This window comes from Dendronephthya gigantea, unplaced genomic scaffold, assembly GCF_004324835.1.
Source record: "Dendronephthya gigantea isolate DGI-Jeju-01 unplaced genomic scaffold, DenGig_1.0 000003F, whole genome shotgun sequence".
Lineage (NCBI taxonomy): Eukaryota > Metazoa > Cnidaria > Anthozoa > Malacalcyonacea > Nephtheidae > Dendronephthya > Dendronephthya gigantea.
In genome coordinates, this window is record NW_021163013.1 from 3823880 (window position 1) to 3842995 (window position 19116).

Below are 19116 nucleotides of genomic sequence, written 5' to 3' on the forward strand. Positions count from 1 at the left end.
AAATCACGTGACATTTTCGTGAATTGTCGTGACATCGTCGTAAAGCGTCGTTTGAATGGTTCGTTCTTCGTTCGATCGTTCGACCATTCTAACTTGGCGGGAACGCGCGGGAATCGTAATAAACGAAAATTAAAAATTAAAACAAAGAGCTGCCGTATTATGAAACGAAAGTTGAAAGCTGTAAAATGTCTTAAAGGGTAAGTCTTTGTTCTTAAGGCCTATTCACACGATCCAACTTCCAATCACTTCTGTCGTATGAATGAAGTTTAAAAAGCTGCAAAGCTTTGGTTTTAGTGAAATTGCTGGCCATATTCAACCATTGAATTAGACTGTATTGAACCGACTATAAACGTCTAACAGAAGTGAATTGGTCTGAAAAAATTTAGTGTCAAGAGACCTTAATGCGCAGCAGCAGCATTACAGAACAATTATTACATTCTAGACAATGCACTTGTGCACTGTAAATTTTATGCATGTTATGCATCTTGAAGAACCGAATATCTTAAATTAATCGAGCATACGGCAAGAATATAAACATTTAAACAAACAAAGTTTACAAATACAAGGTTTATACTCGATATATTAAACACTAACAGTGTTAAATACAATCTTTATATGTAATCTTTAGTACAATATGTTTTATTATTTGCCAAAATTTGAGATTTCCAGCATATATTGAATGGCACATGTTTTATTTCTGTCATGCACCTGTCAATTATGGTCCAATGGACACTTCCCAAGTTTGTACTTGGGCAATGAAAACAATCCCACTAACAATAAATTCCATTGACCGCCTCGTTTTGAAGCTATTGTTATGTATGCACTCAAGCAAATTCAGAAAGTGTCTAAATGGTCATCTAATCAAAAATGGCCATGTAGTATGTGTTTTACCTATTTTGTTATTATTGAAATAGGCACCATGAATTACTAAACAATGAAAGAGAATTGCAGCTCACTACTCTGTAAATTTGAATCCTAGATGAGGATATCACTATAGCTTGTTTGCAGGATGTATATACTTGTATATTAATCTTTGTTATTATTTTGAATACTGTATATGAATATTACACTGCCATTCTTCTTGTGATAGCCTAACCTGTGCATTAGTTTTGTGCTCAGATCAAGTACCTAATTAATACACACTCAGCCCTTATCAACTTGATTATTAGCAACTCGACCTTAGGGAATGCTTGCATGATCCAGCTTAGCCAAGATTAAATGATGCGTGAAATGACTTTCAAAATACCTGAGGTATTGAAATGAGAAAATAAACAGCTCCTTACTGACCTGTGCAGTTCCTCTCAGTGTTTATGAAATTAATTGTTACTACACTTACTTATTATTTCAACTCATATCTGTACATGATGGTTTATATATATATTTATATGGAGTTTTTGTAACTGTATTATTACTTTTGTATTCAATATTTTACATACTGGCATTAAACTTTTAAACATGCAACTTTAATAATAATAACAATAATTTGATAAGTTTAAAATGGAAAAAAAAAATTTATTTATTGAACAACTAAGCTAAAATACTTCATTTTAAATAGTTTAATTTTCAATTAAAGTACATATTTAAAGCATAAGATTTAGTTTCAGTCAAGATGTATGAGAGTATTTTTAAACTTTCACTTATCCGCTGTCTATTAAGCTAAACACCGCACAAACAACCAGCCCCTGGCTGGTAGAAAAAACTATTACCTAGTTGTGGTATGTTACTTCTTCCACCTTGGCTATTCCATTATCTAAAACTGTTTTTGCCCAGTGTGTGGTCCAAAGATGATGGGATTTGATTTATTAAATTACAATATCTTTGATCTTTCTTTTTAGAACACCTCCAATTACGAAGTTCTTTAAGCAAACTTCTGGTATGTACAGTAAACTCACCAAACTTTGAGATACTAATAATCATTGAAAATACATATATGTACCAGTAATATGTACTTCAGTTGAATGTTAACTACCGTAGCTTTCTTTCTTGAAAACAAAAAAATTGATATACTCTATTGTATTTTCATATTTTGGTTTGGTGTTTGGAGGGTGCACCCACCCCCAGAAATATTTAGATTTTAAACTCTAAGTGCATTTATTTGCATTTTGAATGTTTAAAAATAATGTTCCATTTTCTGTTCCATCAATACATCCTACCTTTAAATTTCTATTTCTTAAAATGAATTAATTTCACTGAAATGACCTTTTTCTTGCCATTTTTTTTTCGTGTGATGTGGATGAGTGCATTAGTTACGGATGTTCAAATACATAAGAGCTCTTACACATCAGAACATTCGTAACTAATTACTCATTCACATCTATCAAAAGAAGAAAATTTCAGCAAACATTGCCAGTGTAAGAAGCTCAATTGATGACATAAAAACACTGGGACTCGCGGTATAGTAAGATTGAATGTATGGCCGCGTACTGGCCTATGTACTGTACAAATTCGTTACAGTGGCGTAGCCAAGGGGGGCAAGGTGGGGCTTTGCGGGAAATGGCGTTTCCAAGCCTTAGAAATCCAAAATTTTCCCGGGGGAGCATGCCCTCGGACCCCCCTAGGTAGTTTGTGACTTCCCCACTCACTGGTCGCTCCCCCAAATTTCTACCCTGGCTACGCCACTGATTCGTTACTGTTACTCAACCTTACAGAAAAGATTTTTCAATATATTAGTCATTAACATGCATACCATCATGTGCCCTATTTATTTGTTTAGATATTAAAGCAAAGCCATTAGCCGCTGTCGTCGCCATTGAAAATATATCACCCACAAAGCTTCCGATCACAGTTCAACAACTGGAAAACAACAATATCACGCGTATCACCACCAACAAGGATCTTAGGGGACCGAAAGTTGTAAACGGTTTCAAGCAGAAGTTTGAAGTAAGAGGATTAATAAATTCCTCGGATATAAGGACCCCAGGCCTAGAGAAAAGGGCAAAGAAATGTTTAATTGAGCAACCTGAATTTAAAAATCACACGAAAGGAAAAACCGATTGCAAATCTAGTGAAAAGAATTGTACCTCTTTTAGCTCTGGTGTTTCAACTAGACGTGAAAACGAAGCTGGAGTAAATATTCAAAATGATTGTTTAAACAATTTTAGCAGTGGTGCAAAGGTTTCAAAGACACTGAAACCTGAAAATGAGTCACGACTAGCCGCAGAAAAGGAGGTAGATTTTTTGAGGGGTAAAGAGACAAATTTACCTCTACACACTTCCACTGAAAGTTCTCATTTACGTTCTATGAAAATACCTGATCACAAGTGCCCAAGTGCAGTGAAACTGATTTCACCTCAAACAGATGACAAAGACATCAGTGATGTTTGCGATGTTGAAATAAAGTTACCTGTTAAAGAGAACTTTGCTGTAGAAAATTGCTCTTTTCCATCTGAAAACGGCAGTACCGGTACTGTGTGTAGTGAAACAGAAAATTTGTTTTCTGATAGCAAACACTGTTCAATTGATGCGCATGAAGAAAAAGAGCCATCAGAAATGGAAGTAGAATATGGAACAAATCATGGCGAAGTTATCAAAACAAGCGATAGTTTAGAAGATAAAGAGGATGATCTTGTTTCTAAAGACCTAAAAACGGAACTTAAAAAAACGTTAGATAATTCCGAAAAGAAAAATACCTGTGAAGAAAAGTCGGCCGACGTGACAGCTCGTATTGGTCAGGGGCGTCCAGCCATCAGCAGTGCTAACAACATTAAGAACGAGGACGAAACAGCTAAATGTATAAAGTAATCTTTATTTGAACAACATGGGAGAAATGATTTTAAAGCATTGCATGAAAAATATTAGTGATTAGATGTTCAACCGAAAAAGTTTTAGTAAAAGCCTAGAGGACTTTTGCCAAAGTTGCCAAACTTTTCAAGGTTTTTGATCACTAATGAATATTCATCACTAATATCTGTTGATTATGATCATTAACAATATTGATTATAATATACCTAATCGTGTTCTTTAAGGTGAATGTGTTACCGATCAGTCAGAGTCTTCTGATGATGAACTATTCAATCCAGTTGGCTTCCTGTCTGACAACCGCGTTATCCCTGATGTAAGAACACCAGAGAAATCTGTGACTCCCATAGCAGGTAAACCATACAACAACAGACCATTCGTCATTCATATAAGTTTCATGCGTTTATGCAGTTTTTATGCAGTAAACATGATGTATATCGGTGTATGTTGATATACATGGACATTGCTACTTTTTGGCAAAGACTTTAGCTCGTTTACATTAGGTTCGACACATGAAAAATTCGACATCTGAAACGGGTATAAAGGTGGTTTAATTTTAATATCGTTCTTCTAAGGAAACGGAAAAACCCCATGCATACACGTCTTCGACTCTCGAGCAAGATAACAATAAAAGGACATTAGAACCTTATCGGAATGCGAACCAATTATTTTCCCTGTTTACAAATAATGATGTATCTTGATCCTCGTACAATAGGTAGTCCTCTAACTCCAATCAGTCCTTTCGTTGCCCGAGCGAAGGAAACTGGTCCGGTGAAATATTCCCTTGAAAGATTGTTATCGGAAAAACCAAAGGATATTAAGAAGGACAAAGAACTGCAACGATTGCAACTGGCCATCCAACAGGCCATAAAAATTGGTATGTTTTTTATATTTTTACCTAATCGGCTTAAATGACGTCAAATCAAATGGCAAGTGTTCTTGCCTCCGCAAAACTAACAAGCTAATCAAACCTCGAACATCACTCTTTCCACGTTTGACGTCATGTTGAAAAAGGTATGTTCCGATAAACTCTGATAAATAAGACAAATATTTTGCAATTTTTATACTAACTTTTCAGGTAATATTGGAACCCCTGCACAACGGTGCTTTTATAGCAGGCAAGAGTCGAACTTCATGACTATGGCCTTACATTGACTATAAAACTCGTCTTGCGTGGCGCCGAGTCACCAGTAATTCGTAATAATAATTATTAACTAATGATAAGATAATAAAAAAGCTGTCCTGAAATTCCTATATGCACTCAGGTTCATTTGTTGTTCAATAGTTGCAGGAACGCCTGACTCCCGCAGAATAACTGAATAAATTATTTCTGTACATACATAATTTATATAGATCTCATTTTTACGATGTTCCTGGTTTGCATATTGTCCACATACCTTCGTTTTATCGTAGCTAGAATTGGCCATTTGCAGAATACTATACGGTAACTCTCGAGATTGAAGATTTATATTCTGCAGTGACCGGCAGTGGTCTGCGGTACAAAAGATGGATAGCGCTATCGACCGAAAGGTGTTTTTCAATCGCTCAAAATTGTCCGATGTTCGATGCATCCTGGATTAAATCTTTGTATTCTTCAATTGGGAGTACTCTTTAATACATACCGAAACCTATTTATAAGCGTATTACTGTTTAAACTGCGGCATCAGGTTTTCGTCTTTCCAGTTTTTACAGGAAGAGAAATATAAGAGAAAACATGATGTTTAACATCCAAAGAACAAAATCTTCTAAAGCCTTGCAAAATTTGAGTTTTACAGGATGTTGTTTTTCGGAGTTTGTTTTCTCTTCCATCTTGTTAAATTGTCTGCCGTTAACAGTTTTTAAGTATATACTGTAGCCGTACAGTACATTTAAACTGAATCAAAAAAGTGAACAAGCATGAAATGACTAATTTATCAAACGATACCTACAGTAACACAACTTACTGTACGTTCATTTTCGCCGTCGAAATGTTAAACACATCCTGATCACTTCATTTCTTTTTCAGGTAGAAACGTGGGCGAAGCTGATGAAGATGAAGATGAGCATGGAGGTAACGTTTCCTGAAATTGATATCATTGGTTTGGGATTGCTTTTACAAGAATTGACACACCTAATTTTACCCGTATGCTCAGACTACCAATACAAATGTAGGCAGGGCCGTAACTAGAACGATAATTGGGGGGGGGGTGTTTATTCATATATTCAGTTCGGCCCCACGGATTTCCATTGTGAGCTATTGCACTTACAAAAGAAATCCGCAGGGCAGAACTGAATATATGAATAAACACCCCCCCCCCCAATTATCGTTCTAGTTACGGCCCTGAATGAAGGGCATGGGTTAAATTGGCAACGGAATTTTAACCGTGCCGTACCTATGAATAGAGAGATTTAGTCTTGACTACGGTCCCGCTAAGGCTACGAGATTAGTCATATTGACGTGATATTCGTGATATTTCGTACTGACGGACTCTACGCTACTGATAGGCTCGTAGCCGTCCCCCATCTGACCACGGCATTTTGGGAAAACTTTGCAGTCTTTGTTACCTGAAAAAGTAAAATAGGTCGGTATATATTTTTTCGGTTTTGTGTAAAAACATTTAAGAGAAATATTTTTATGGCCGTATAGCTTTAGTTATGTTTATTTTGCAAAATGCTAAGCGTAGAAATTTTCGAAACATTTGACAGTATAAACTGCATACGCGTTTTGCGCCACTATCTCGTAGCCGTAGTCAAATCTAAAGCTCTCTAATAAATCTCGTGTTCCAGATGCGATTTCATATATACTTATTTATTGTACTCTATGTAGATGACGAGGAAACACTGTTGCCAATCCATAAGAAAGAACTTGAGAAATACAAATGTACCGATAAAGGATTTGCAGAGGAGATGCATGGAGTGAATATCTTTCCTGGGTTAAAACAACCAACAAAGGTAATCATACTTGTCAGATGATCTCAAAGCATTTGGCCAATTTCAATTCCAATGACTAGACACTATCCAGGGTGAAGAAAGAGAACGCAACACTATAATTTAAATATTCATGAATATTCGATCTTTTGTGATCGAATAGACTGTGAATATTCATATACCCTACGTAGATATCGATTATCAAATGGTTTTTCCGGGTCACATGACTAGAAAGGGATAGCGATCAACAAAAACTTAATACCCTCCATCCGATGCAACATTGTACTCGTTTATACCCACTGTATTTTACCCATCCTGTGTCTGGGGTTCCAAGATTGTAATAGCTATATCCATTTCTATTCCTCTCCTATAGCATGTGAATGGATGTAGTGAACCACTTTCATTGAAAGAGACCGTTGATACCGACGATTTCACCAGGTTCTTGTATCAAAGATCTGATGAAGAGATACGCGAACTGTTATGTTCTGATTGGATCACTCACAGGTACCTGGTTCGTCCTTGCCCGTCGGCTGTCGTCCAGTGGCTGTTCCACATAATATGCTATCATCTGCATAAACACACGGTCAAAGCTGGTTACAATGCATTATGGTCAATGGTAAACGCTGAAGATAGCAAGGTATAATGTTTTCTTTCATTTTAACGACTGCTAGGTTAACGACTGCTAGGTTAACGACTGCTAGGTTAACGACTGCTAGGTTAACGACTGCTAGATTAACGACTGCTAGGTTAACGACTGCTAGGTTAACGACTGCTAGGTTAACGACTGCTAGGTTAACGACTGCTAGCTTAACGACTGCTAGCTTAACGACTGCTAGCTTAACGACTGCTAGCTTAACGACTGCTAGGTTAACGACTGCTAGGTTAACGACTGCTAGCTTAACGACTGCTAGGTTAACGACTGCTAGCTTAACGACTGCTAGCTTAACGACTGCTAGCTTAACGACTGCTAGGTTAACGACTGCTAGCTTAACGACTGCTAGGTTAACGACTGCTAGCTTAACGACTGCTAGCTTAACGACTGCTAGCTTAACGACTGGGCGGTTTTCCATTATGCTGAAGTTTTCAACCGTACGAAAATGTTCGCCTGATTTTTCTTTTTAATTGTGAGAATTCGACCGTAGCAGATTAATCTCTTGACCTATCACAATTGAGAAGGAAATCGAACAAAAATTTTCGCTGAGAACAGCTTGACGCGTTTAGAGGATTTAGTATGCAGTAACATGATAAAGCTGTGTTATTTTATTTTATTATACCGTATTTTTTTATAATTATATATTTCTTACATGCAGGAAAAGCCAAGACGTCTCTCGTGGATACCCGATATTCAGGATGCACTTAACGTGTTCAGCAATTTTGGAACGAACATCACCTTACTCTTGCCTACAGTTTGTAAAAGTATAGATATTGGCGAAAATCTCCTCAAACTGACCTGTGAAAACGACGCGTCTGCTGACAAAAGGTGAGAAAAGTTTAGGTAAAGCACATGCAACGCTTCTTAAGACCGTGCTCCATCGTTTATGTCGGGACGGTTGACGATCGCTCGCAATCACTGATCGTCTATTGGGCTCTCAAAGATGGTGGTCAAATAATCCTGAGTAATCGTTCCGGTCAAAATAGTTCACTAAGACTAGCACAAAACACAAAATGAAGATCTAGAAGAAAACAAACGCTTTGTTTGTATTTCTTAAATACGGCGGATTGTCTGCGTGCATCTCATACATTAAGTTGCTATGGTTTGAAATGAATATGAACTATAGAGTCATCTTCCAGGAAATTGGAAAACATGCAAAATATACAACTTCTCTAATTTGCTTGCCCCGCATTATTATGAGCAAAACTGATCCGGAAACGTTTCCCTTGAAGATTACAATTGAAAACGTGTGTGGGGAATTTGATATTGAAATTTCACGTCGAATTGCTTCAAATCATTTGTAAATAATCGACATTTTCACGTGAAGTTTACTATTTTTGTTGTAGTGATGAACAAGACAGCGCCTTTTTTCCACTTGCCAACTTTACTCGTTTAATTCAGTTCATGACATTGTGTTTGGATCGCTACCCGGAAAGATACAACACCAAAGATATTGAAGATTTTGTGCTGTTGTTGTATTTTATATCGCTTGATACACGCCTGACGATTATTGATCATGACATTAAAACGTGTCTTAAAGCCTTGTATAGTGCAGTAGACCAAAGACATTGGATTGACCAGGTATTTGTACTATATTATTATTGTTATGAGACAAACAAACTACAGTATCATGCATTTATACATTTATATGATTTAACATACGCACAAGTAAATGTAGTCCCCCTTTCTGCCGAAACGATACAGTACTATAGTTGAAAACCGTGCATGATTTTTTTACTTTCCCTTTCTTGAATTTGTTGAAATTTAAGTCACGAATTAAAACAACGAAGGGTGAATTCTTGTGTGCATTTTAAAATTTTTTAGATATAAAATGAATTAGAAAATTGACGTTATTTAAATTCTCCTTTCCTATAAAGTCCTAATTATAGTTGTTATACCACCGGATACGGCTGTTTAATCGCCTATAACGTGGATTAAACCTTGGTATTTTTAGACTGGGTGTCTTCTTTAATAATTGTTAGCTACAAATCTGTAGTTTTATTGCTTTCCAAGCGTTTTTACAAGAGCTAAAATACCCAAATCTGGTGGTCGGTAGCCGTTGGTCGATGTGATCAGTTTTCATTAGGCGTGCACAAATGATTTCAACTAGTATTCTTTCTTTTATTATACAGGCAACCAGGTTATCATCTATTCTCTGTCGTATCGAGACTCATCATCGCAACAAACTACGTATTGTCCAACTTCAGCCTTACTCAAATAGAGGACATGATGTGAAAAGATTGGCCGCACTTCAGATCTTGGCTTCGCTTTCACACAACACTATGACTGATATCAATCCGTTCATAATATCGGATGACGATTTGAAAAATGATCAGCAAATAACCAATACACATCAGGTAGATGCCACACTCTTACTTTCTCCTTGGATATTTGTATTCCTGACTGCTGAAGCAAATGCACCGCAAAGCACTGATCCGCAAAGACTGGATAGTGCATCTGCCTACTGAACAAATATAGAGGTCACTTGATTTCCGGTTCACATGCAACCAGACACAAAAAAGCTTTATAAATAATGGAAGAGATTTTAATGTTTAGTATAAGCCTTTTATTATAATTCAATTCTTGATTGGCTGATCGCTATGTGTGAAACTTATTTTCATGAACTCTATCACATAACGGGAAAAAAAGTTGCATCCGTTAATGACGTCAATGTTAATAAGGTCATGATATTGACTTAGATATCAAAGACCCAAGATATGGGAATGCAAAACAACCATTTGGCAATTGTATTATATAAAAATAACTGCAGTAAAACAACGGTTTAGAACTATTCAAAATGCTATGCACGCGCGAAGGCAATCCTACACGGCTATTAACCAATTAGGTTGCTTTTGCTGTAGTCTTTCTTAATTCAAGTTGTTGTTTTTTTGAAATATTTTTATTAGATGTTTACAAAAGTTAATGTATTACTCCAAAAAGTAGATGTGAATGACGACACTGATTATTATGAGCTTTACACAATGATCGAACTGCTCGATGCTGTCGTTGGAGCAGAAAGCCTTGTACCCCAGGAAAAGGTTTGTTAATATTAATACAGACTTGAGGAAAAACATATATGTAGTTTGTCCAGCTGACCTAAGATCAGTAGCTGATCCACTGTAAGTGAGAATAAAATACTACAGCTCTAACTTGAAACCATATCGGTAAATTTTTATGTCAAAATGTTCTTTAGAAATGAATAACCAATAGCGTTGGTATCGAGATCTTTTGAATTGGAAATTTGACTGTGAAATTTATTCTTACTCAGTGCCCCGAATCCGTCATTGTCATGAGGTGCTTTGACAAAACTGAGTGATTTCAGGACATTAAAATAGAGAGTAAGGGATTTAAACAACCATGCAGCTCCCTGCAGTTGCCTTTTTAGGGCTAATTCCTTGAGATGCTTACCTCATCTTCACGTATTTCAGGTTATCGTTGAGAAGATTAAAATGATGCTCACCTCACTTCACAGCCATATCAAAGATCCAAGAGCGATGTTCATGAGTCGTTCTAAGGTACGAAACATTTCATCATTATGACAATTATGACAAACAAGACGCCGTTCTGGCGTTAACTCCGGCGCACGTGCCAGTCTTCACAATATAGAGCTTCTGAACATAAACAATACAATTCGCGTATTGTTTCGCATACATATTCGCATTTAGATGCCTTGCGGACCTAAATGTTCGATCGCGAAATTCAGAAGCACATCGCAGTATAGAAGTTCAATTGTTCAAAAATGTAAATAAACCGCATGATACATTCGCTTCTTCTTCCTTTGGAATTCGCGCTTATATAGTTGTATTAAATCTTCGATCCTGTGCAAACTACGCGACGTGTCAAAGCGCCCATACACGACCACATCATCTTGTTAAACGGCAAAATAGCAGCGATATTATTAAAATAGGACTAGAATCTACATGTATTAAATATATTCTTACCCCAATTTAATCTAAACTTAATCGAACAGCACGAAAAGAACGGTTTATTTGTTCCTCTTGGAGGAATTGCCGTATCATGCGAGCGAAATCGAATCGCGCATTGGAAAATTAGCCAAAGCTGTGCACCACAACTCTTGGGAGATAAGACTGGGACATAAATAAATCCAATCACATACACATTTTAAACACTAGTATATTTCGCGCCATTACAGACTTGCGACGACGAAAAATAAAAAAAACAAAAACAAAACAAAACCGGGGCGAATTTTCAACTCCGTCGCTGACGCCGGAGTAATTAGTTTTCACCACCGCGAAGCTAATTGTAGTTTTGTCGGTGTATATAGGTCAAGGATCTTATACTACGAACCGTCACAAAATTCGCGTATATGGTTCAAGGAAAGAAAGGAATCCAAAATCAGGTTTGCTCACAAAAATATACAAACGTAAAAAGTCTGTTTCTGCTCAGTCAATCCGACCAAATGTAAAAACCAGGAGCACGTTTTTACCGCAAACTTTACATCACAGCGGAGACTTTTTATGTAACTGTTTGTAAAAGTTTATATACAATAAGACATTATAGGAATGATATCAGAATTCTGTGGTACAATTCGTCCAGTGAATGCGTGCATGATTATTGTGGTCTGATTTTGAAACAACGAGGCCGAGTTGAGTATTCCCCGTAGATATCGAGGACAAGTGATTTGATGGTGTTTTGTAGTAAAAACAAGATTTACCGTTGTAAGAAAAGTTACTGGACAGTGTACTGGGGCGAACTGACAGCTTTCTGTTCCGAACTGACAGCTTTCTGTTCCGAAAATTCTTCTTTCAGATTATAATTTTAGTGAAATCAATGCTATAGTAGGTTATCATTGCTAGCCTACGAGTATGCTAGAAAAAAGAGCAGGTGCCCAAGAATAAGTTGCGCGAGTCTAACCAGATTTTTAAAGCTGAATTTCAAAGTCATTGTTTTCACTTTTCTAGTTGACTTGTTACAAGGTACACAAAAAGGAGGTTTATTCTGTCAAGATTTAGAAAAAAGCAAATGATTTTGAAATTTTGGCTGTCGAAAACCTGAACATCTCGTTTTCGCGTATAATAATACTATTCAGATCTTTCTTGAGGAACTGCTAAACTGATTCCATCAATTTGTTCATTTCATTTCAGAAAACTATTATGAAATTCTTCGTGGAAGGTAAATCTGAACTTCGTATTGAAACACTCGAAGATTCCGAAGTCATCGAAGAAGACGATGAAGAACTTCAATCTCAAGAGTCTCAGACATCGTCATTAATTCTTGATGCTCTGACGCAGACAAGTGAACATTCACATCATGAAAGTCAAGAATTTCCTCGATAGTTTTCGTTCTGGCTATGCAGTTCCTGCCTGATTATGAAGGCTTTTTCCATGAGAAACAACAGCCTCGAGGAGCATAAACGATGCAATAGTTATCCGGGACCGCGCCAAAACGTTGGTGTGCTGAGATGGCGACTCTTTATTTTACGAAGTGTACTGAGATGGCGACTCTTTATTTTACAAATATATATATATATATATATATATATATATATATATATATATATATATATATATATATATATATATATAGCTATAAAAGTGACAGATTCATCTGCACAGAAGGTGATAGACTTTGGTCACCAGGGTTAGAATTCGGCTCGTACCACGTTATTATTTTGTCTACATTAATATCAGCAGGCGTCTTACTGAACACTGATATAGATTTGTTGTGCACATGGCAGCAGTCCTCCAAGGCTCCAACGGCAATTATATGACACTATTTTTGTTAAAACAGGATTGAACAACGCAAAATTGTAGTAGTGCAATTATATAACATGCGAGCACTAGGGTTTTGCGATGAGTGCATGGATAAAGGCCTTCAGTCACTGAAAATCACGACGCAAGATCGTATTAGATGACTAAGTTTAAAATCTGACTTCTGAACAATTGCTCATGTTTATCACACGATGAAAACAACATGTCAATAATGTCAATAATGTGACAAAATACTTTTTACACCATGAAAAATTTGCAAATAGCAATTCTAATGTCGTTTTCGATGTATTAAATAATATCATCCCACGTAGATTGAAAAGGCCAATTGTTCAAAGCTAGGTTAGCGCTAACCCTGGGTTAAATTTTAATCCAGTGTTTTCGTTTATGTAGCTACTTTTGAACCACTGTTCTTTTCGAAACTGCACAAAATATGACTTCTATATTGGTCCAGAAAATATTTATGAAAAAAGATATTCAACTTTGTAAACAAGCGGCTTGAAAAATCGATGTTAAGATTTGCTTTAACTCAGAGTTAAGCTAACCGGCTTTTGAACAACCGATCCCAGAGCGTAATAATCATCGAATGTGCAATTCTAGGAACAAATTACCAGGTGATCCCGCGCTCATATTTTCGCCAATCAGGGTTCAGAAAGGTTGTCGGAATATAAAAATCCACTCTGCAGCATTTAAGTTGTTTCACCCGAGAACAATTTTATTTGACAACTAGTCCGAGTCCTTTCCTGCCATTTCACATCACCTGGTAGTCTAATATAGTTACGTTTCAAATCGTGATCATCTTAAATGGTTCGTAATAGCCGTTCTTTTTTCTATAAGGTTATATTTTTATAACTATGCAAAATAGCCTTTTGCAACACGTGCACAACGTCAACGTGTGGATTAGCGAAATTAATATTTTTATCCTTGCAATAATAATTTAAGTAAGTCCTAATTTAATATATTATTTGTTCTGTTTTTTTTTTGAAGTGTCAATATTGCCAGCGGGCATGATTTTAAATAAATAATGTACAAAATCTGGGCTATAGGACGAATATATGAACATAGTACGATGTAGCTATCTGTTTTATGCAAGTACACACTTTCCCTGCAATTATTTTCGTTCCACCGAAAAAATTTCTGTGTAGACTAAACCCATGCATGCATGGTTCTAATTCCAATGTATCCCATCGTTCTAATTACAACCCATGGCGATGGTCTAGTCACGGGTTTTCAAAAGAATATCGCGTACTTGACATCTTATCATTTGCAGGGTCATTTCTATTGCAGGTGATTCACTTAGACAAAGCAGGATCGCGGTCAACCTCGCACCCAGGGTAATTTCGCCAGACCCTGGGTACATGGTTGGATTGCTGTTTGACCCAGAGTCCAATATATTACGTTGTGCGTTTTCAAAAATCGAACGTGAAAAGTATGACCAGGGCACTGTGAACATTCACTGTGAACGAATCTTCCGGTAAATGGTACGTACAAAAATGCGCTACCAAATTTCCGTTATAATCACTAACATCTCAGCATGCGCATGCTGTGAGGGTGTGCCATCTTTAAAATTTGGACTCTGAAGTATAACAGGAGGTCGTATCTAGACCGCTGGAGTTGGAGGAACCGAATGGAAACGATATTGACATGCCGAAACTTTTCCTTACAAGAAAAACGAATTTTCCATTATTGCATCATGTGAATGACGCAAACTCCTATTACCCCTTCCGAACCACTCTGGTCGAACCGTGACTCTCTTTTTTCATGCAGAATCGGAAACAATGACTAATCAAATCAAATTCATTTTAATTCAAATGCCTTTATGTAAACAAAGCTTCCAGCAAATGGTTTCACAGAGATTTGTCCAAATTGCTGTCATAATCACTAAGGACACCGTCATTAAAATGGTAACTGAAATTATCTAAAAATTGAAATTAATTCTATAGCGGATTTGAAACATTTCAAGAGACAAGGCAATCTCGTTTCTTGTTTAGAAAAATTGCTTATAGCTACTGACTCTTTGATAAGACTGAAAATATCTTGCAGAAGATTTGAGATTAATGCTGGTCGGGTAACTTTAGAAAGTTAGTATGAATATTCAGACAACATTGAACGGTTGAACCGTCATTTGGTGAGACGGAACGGGATCGAAGCATGCACGATCAAATATTTTAAATCAATTGCCTTACCATCCGAAAATATTGCAAATTACACTTTGGTAATCATATACACTTAATCATCCTACGATTTTTTATTTGAAATTATTGCACTTGTCTTCAACAGTCTCTGCCAAGGTTCTTCCTAATTCTTCATTGCCAGCAATCGCTCAATAATTTCATCTTCACTCTAGAAGGAATAAATACACATCAATACTACCATATTACTGACTATGGAAATATGCTACACTCATACTGTTTCCGCACTACATCCATACAGTATGAAAATGACAATTAGTTTGGATATTGGGGAAGTTTAGCACGAGGACGTGAACGTCAAAGACGACACGAATAAATGGCGTGGCATGTCCATATATAGACGCATCACGCCATTTATTCGCCATCTTCACGTCGTCTATAGACGCATCACGCTGTTCATTCGCCATTTTCACGTCGTCTTTGACGTTCACGTCCTCATGCTAAATCTCTCTTCAACTTGAAATTTTCCCGTGTATTGAACCCGCATGTGGTACTGCTGTAAGAGTCTGAATCTTCTCACCGAACCCCCAGTGAGCTCCACATATATCTGGAGTAAGAACTTAAGACTTCCGTGAGGCCAAAAAGTGCGGCCAAAGATGGCGGATAATGAGGCGCTATAGTACGTCAGTTTCAGTCTTCCTATGTGTGCGCGGTCAACTAAATTCGTATTTTTTAGCTTTATTTTTTCCTTTTTCTGAGTAAAAAATGAGGGGAATTTCAAGGACAAGTGTAATACAAATGCTTTGTATTGAGTTACTTTTATATTTCAATTAAATTAACAAGGAAATAAGCGATATCTTACACGAAAAGCTATAAAGGAGTGACGTATTGTTGATGTTTTCGCCTTTTCGCAAATCACAATTCACAACATTTACTCACAGAATATGCTTCCCAAAAAAACATAAATAAAACTTTTCTCGGTTTGATTCATCTATATAAGGCTTTCATTCATGTAAAATAATTAATAGGCTGGAAAGAAAATTATGCTGAAAAACGTACGAGTTTGAAATAAATAATAAGACTCATAATGCACGTATAAAAGAAACTTTAAAAAGAGCCCTATGCTAGGAAAGCTGGCCAAAAAATAAAGGACAACTAGTGTTAAAGCGTTTCGAAACCAAAAACGAAACAAGAAACACAAAACATAAGGGGAAATACATGAAAATGGCTCAAAATTAAACAAATCTGAAATGCGTAGTTGAATTTACGGCGAAAAATGCATATTTACTCACACGTACAGTCGGAAAATGCGGCACCCACATCGGGTAGATACAAAGAAACAGATTCTCAGTAAAATGAATAAATTTTTTCCGTTCTTGTGCTCTCAAAATGATGAAAAACACGAAAATCTGAGAGTTTCGGGAACCGTCACTCCTGGTCAAAAACAATGAGAAATATTTGGCCGCGCGAGTTAGGAGACTGAAACTGACGTACTATAGCGCTTCAATTTCCGCCATCTTTTGCTTCACTTTTTGCACCAAAAGTTCTTACTCCAGATATATGTGGAGCTCACTGCATACCCTTCACTACCTACTAATTTTACCTCCCCCCCCCACTTAACGATCCCACCAAAATGAATTGAAGGAGAAATGATTATCACAAATGCAGCAGCTGCATGTGACGTGCATGATAGAAAACGTATTAGAAAATAATCTCAATTTAGTAAAAAATCTCAATTAAAGGATACATGCACACACAGTCTGACTGGCATGCATGAATGTTACTGAATGGTACTCACCCACGTGTCTCTCTTTCTTTTAACGTTCAGTTCTTGAACTTCTCTGGCCTACATAAATATAATCAACAAAAAAAATTTTCATGGATGAAAATCCTCCCAGCGAGCTTACAATTAAGTTAGCCATGCATAAGCGGAAGAGAGGCTTTATAATCAATAACCTCTTGAGTCGAGTCTTGGGGTTTGGGTTTCCTATTATGCTCGTGACAAGTTAAGCAAATAATTGTCACGAAGGTGATATATTTAGGTTTTCCTTCGAGTCCGGGTTTTCTTTCAGTCGGAGTCCGAGTTCGGTCCGGATTTCGAAGTATGCCATGTGAGAATAGAATCTTATAATTATGACGTAAATGAGCCGACAAAATATTTGTCTCCCCAGGCTCGGTTCTACCCAATGAATATGCTGGCTTGTAATCTTTTAAATTGCGTAAATTATTGACACGTCCGTTTGAAACAACTTCCGCGAGTCGCGCGTACGTATGACACGTTCAGACCACTGAATCTTTTAGAACAACAGGAATTTAACAACTGTCACAGAAAAGTTGACAAAAAGTAGTCGAATCGCTTCAAATCGATACTATACATGTCAAAACAAATAGTTTAAGTCAAAGCAATTGAAATAGAACATACCTGCCGTTGTTTCAATTGTGCGCATAAGGCGGCGGGAGCACCTGGAGGTGGTGGTGGTCAAGTCTATATCAAAGAAAGATCAACATTGACTATCGTGTGGTTAAATTTCCATTAGAAACTATCAAAGATTGCCTTTCTTAACGGAAATTTTCGTCCCATATACGTAAACAGTTCTTAAAGCAAAACAAAGACGCGAGGTTTTGACAAATTGGTATAGGTTTGTATTTCTATCAGTATATAAACAGTCCATTTTATGATACATTTAAAACAAACGTCAAATCCGAAACATTTTAGTATTAACATTTAGAGAAATAAAGTTAAACCATGCAGTCGTCTATGAATGTGATTAATGTGCGTTATTTGCAACCTTGCGTAATTTTTGAAAATCATAATTACTACCGTACCTATATTTGGTAAAATTTAGCCAGCTTGCCAAACGGGCATAAAAATGTACTATCTAGCCTAAATATAGAGTTAGGACTTGTAATATAATAAAGTGTAAGTTTAGAATACATCAATGCGTACGTACCCTACGCGATATCGTCTCGCTAAGCACACAATGACCATTCGGCATTCAGCAAATATAAAAACTTCATATAAAAACACACTTATACGTGTCACTTACTTGAGCATCTGTAGAAGTTAAGTAGGTGAAGAACATCAAAAATATAACTGTTTTCAGGCAAAAGGACGCCATAGTTTGTATTTTTGATATTTGGTTCCAAAATTACAGCTTGTGCAACGTATAGTGTACTGATGTTGAATGGTGATCTCTTGAAATAATGATACCTTATAAACAGCAGCTTACGTCATCACATGATGAGTAAGCAAAACAGATTATATAATTCATGAGAATACAGTATTTGCGTCATTTAGTTATAAAAGAACAAAATCGCTTACATATAAAATAAATGATTGTGGAATTATGTGAAAAATACTGAATTCAGTATTTCAGACTGAATTCAGTATTTCAGATAATGGGCACATATGTGTATATATGTATACGAAGTTTTAAAGTATTATATGTTTCACTGCGTATGTTATTTAAATGAAGTTCTCGCAAAGTCTTTTCTAATCCTTATCAAGCGTAAATAAATGGCCACATCAGTCTGAGCACAGAAAAGGAACCGCTCATCCAGGCGATGACGTAAACTGGAATAAAGCCTGACATTGTGGTAGGAAATAAACGGCCGCAACATCCTGATCCTGCATAAATTGCGTGAAAGAAGTTCAACAGGTCAGTGTATAACGTGCAACACCGCACAAAAACGTCGGCATATGCGTCAACAGTTTCAGCACTACCTGTACTTGCCTGTACTTGCAGCTTTCTAACATCAAAGCTGTCCGGACGCTTCCTACGGCTCAAAATGCATGTCAAGGATAGAGTGACTTTTGTGCGTGTAACATTTTGATGGTTTTCTCAACTTTTTTGGTTTTAACTTTTATTCGGAAAAATTTCCAAAAATATTCTAATAAACTCACCATTGCTAAAAAAATTAATCTAGTTCCCCTGTTTCAGTGCTTTATGTATAATTG

The 19116-nt window shown here is 36.7% G+C and overlaps 1 protein-coding gene and 1 long non-coding RNA gene across 2 annotated transcripts; one reads left to right on the plus strand and one right to left on the minus strand.

Moving 5' to 3' along the window:
* Positions 1 to 45: 45 nt before the first annotated feature.
* LOC114540913 lies at positions 46 to 12773 on the plus strand. Its single transcript, XM_028560912.1, has 15 exons — positions 46 to 197; positions 1836 to 1873; positions 2714 to 3730; positions 3966 to 4091; positions 4454 to 4615; positions 5744 to 5788; positions 6545 to 6669; positions 7019 to 7282; positions 7956 to 8125; positions 8644 to 8878; positions 9430 to 9654; positions 10204 to 10335; positions 10726 to 10812; positions 11583 to 11657; positions 12403 to 12773. The coding sequence occupies exons 1-15, from the start codon at positions 160 to 162 to the stop codon at positions 12592 to 12594; spliced, it is 2931 nt and encodes a 976-aa protein (XP_028416713.1). The 5' UTR covers positions 46 to 159; the 3' UTR covers positions 12595 to 12773.
* A 2110-nt stretch (positions 12774 to 14883) lies between these two features.
* LOC114541699 lies at positions 14884 to 18336 on the minus strand. The gene is made up of 4 exons (XR_003689329.1): positions 18206 to 18336; positions 17581 to 17643; positions 16957 to 17004; positions 14884 to 15369 (listed from the first exon to the last, which is right to left on the minus strand). It is a non-coding gene; the product is annotated as an uncharacterized LOC114541699 (long non-coding RNA).
* Positions 18337 to 19116: the final 780 nt, after the last annotated feature.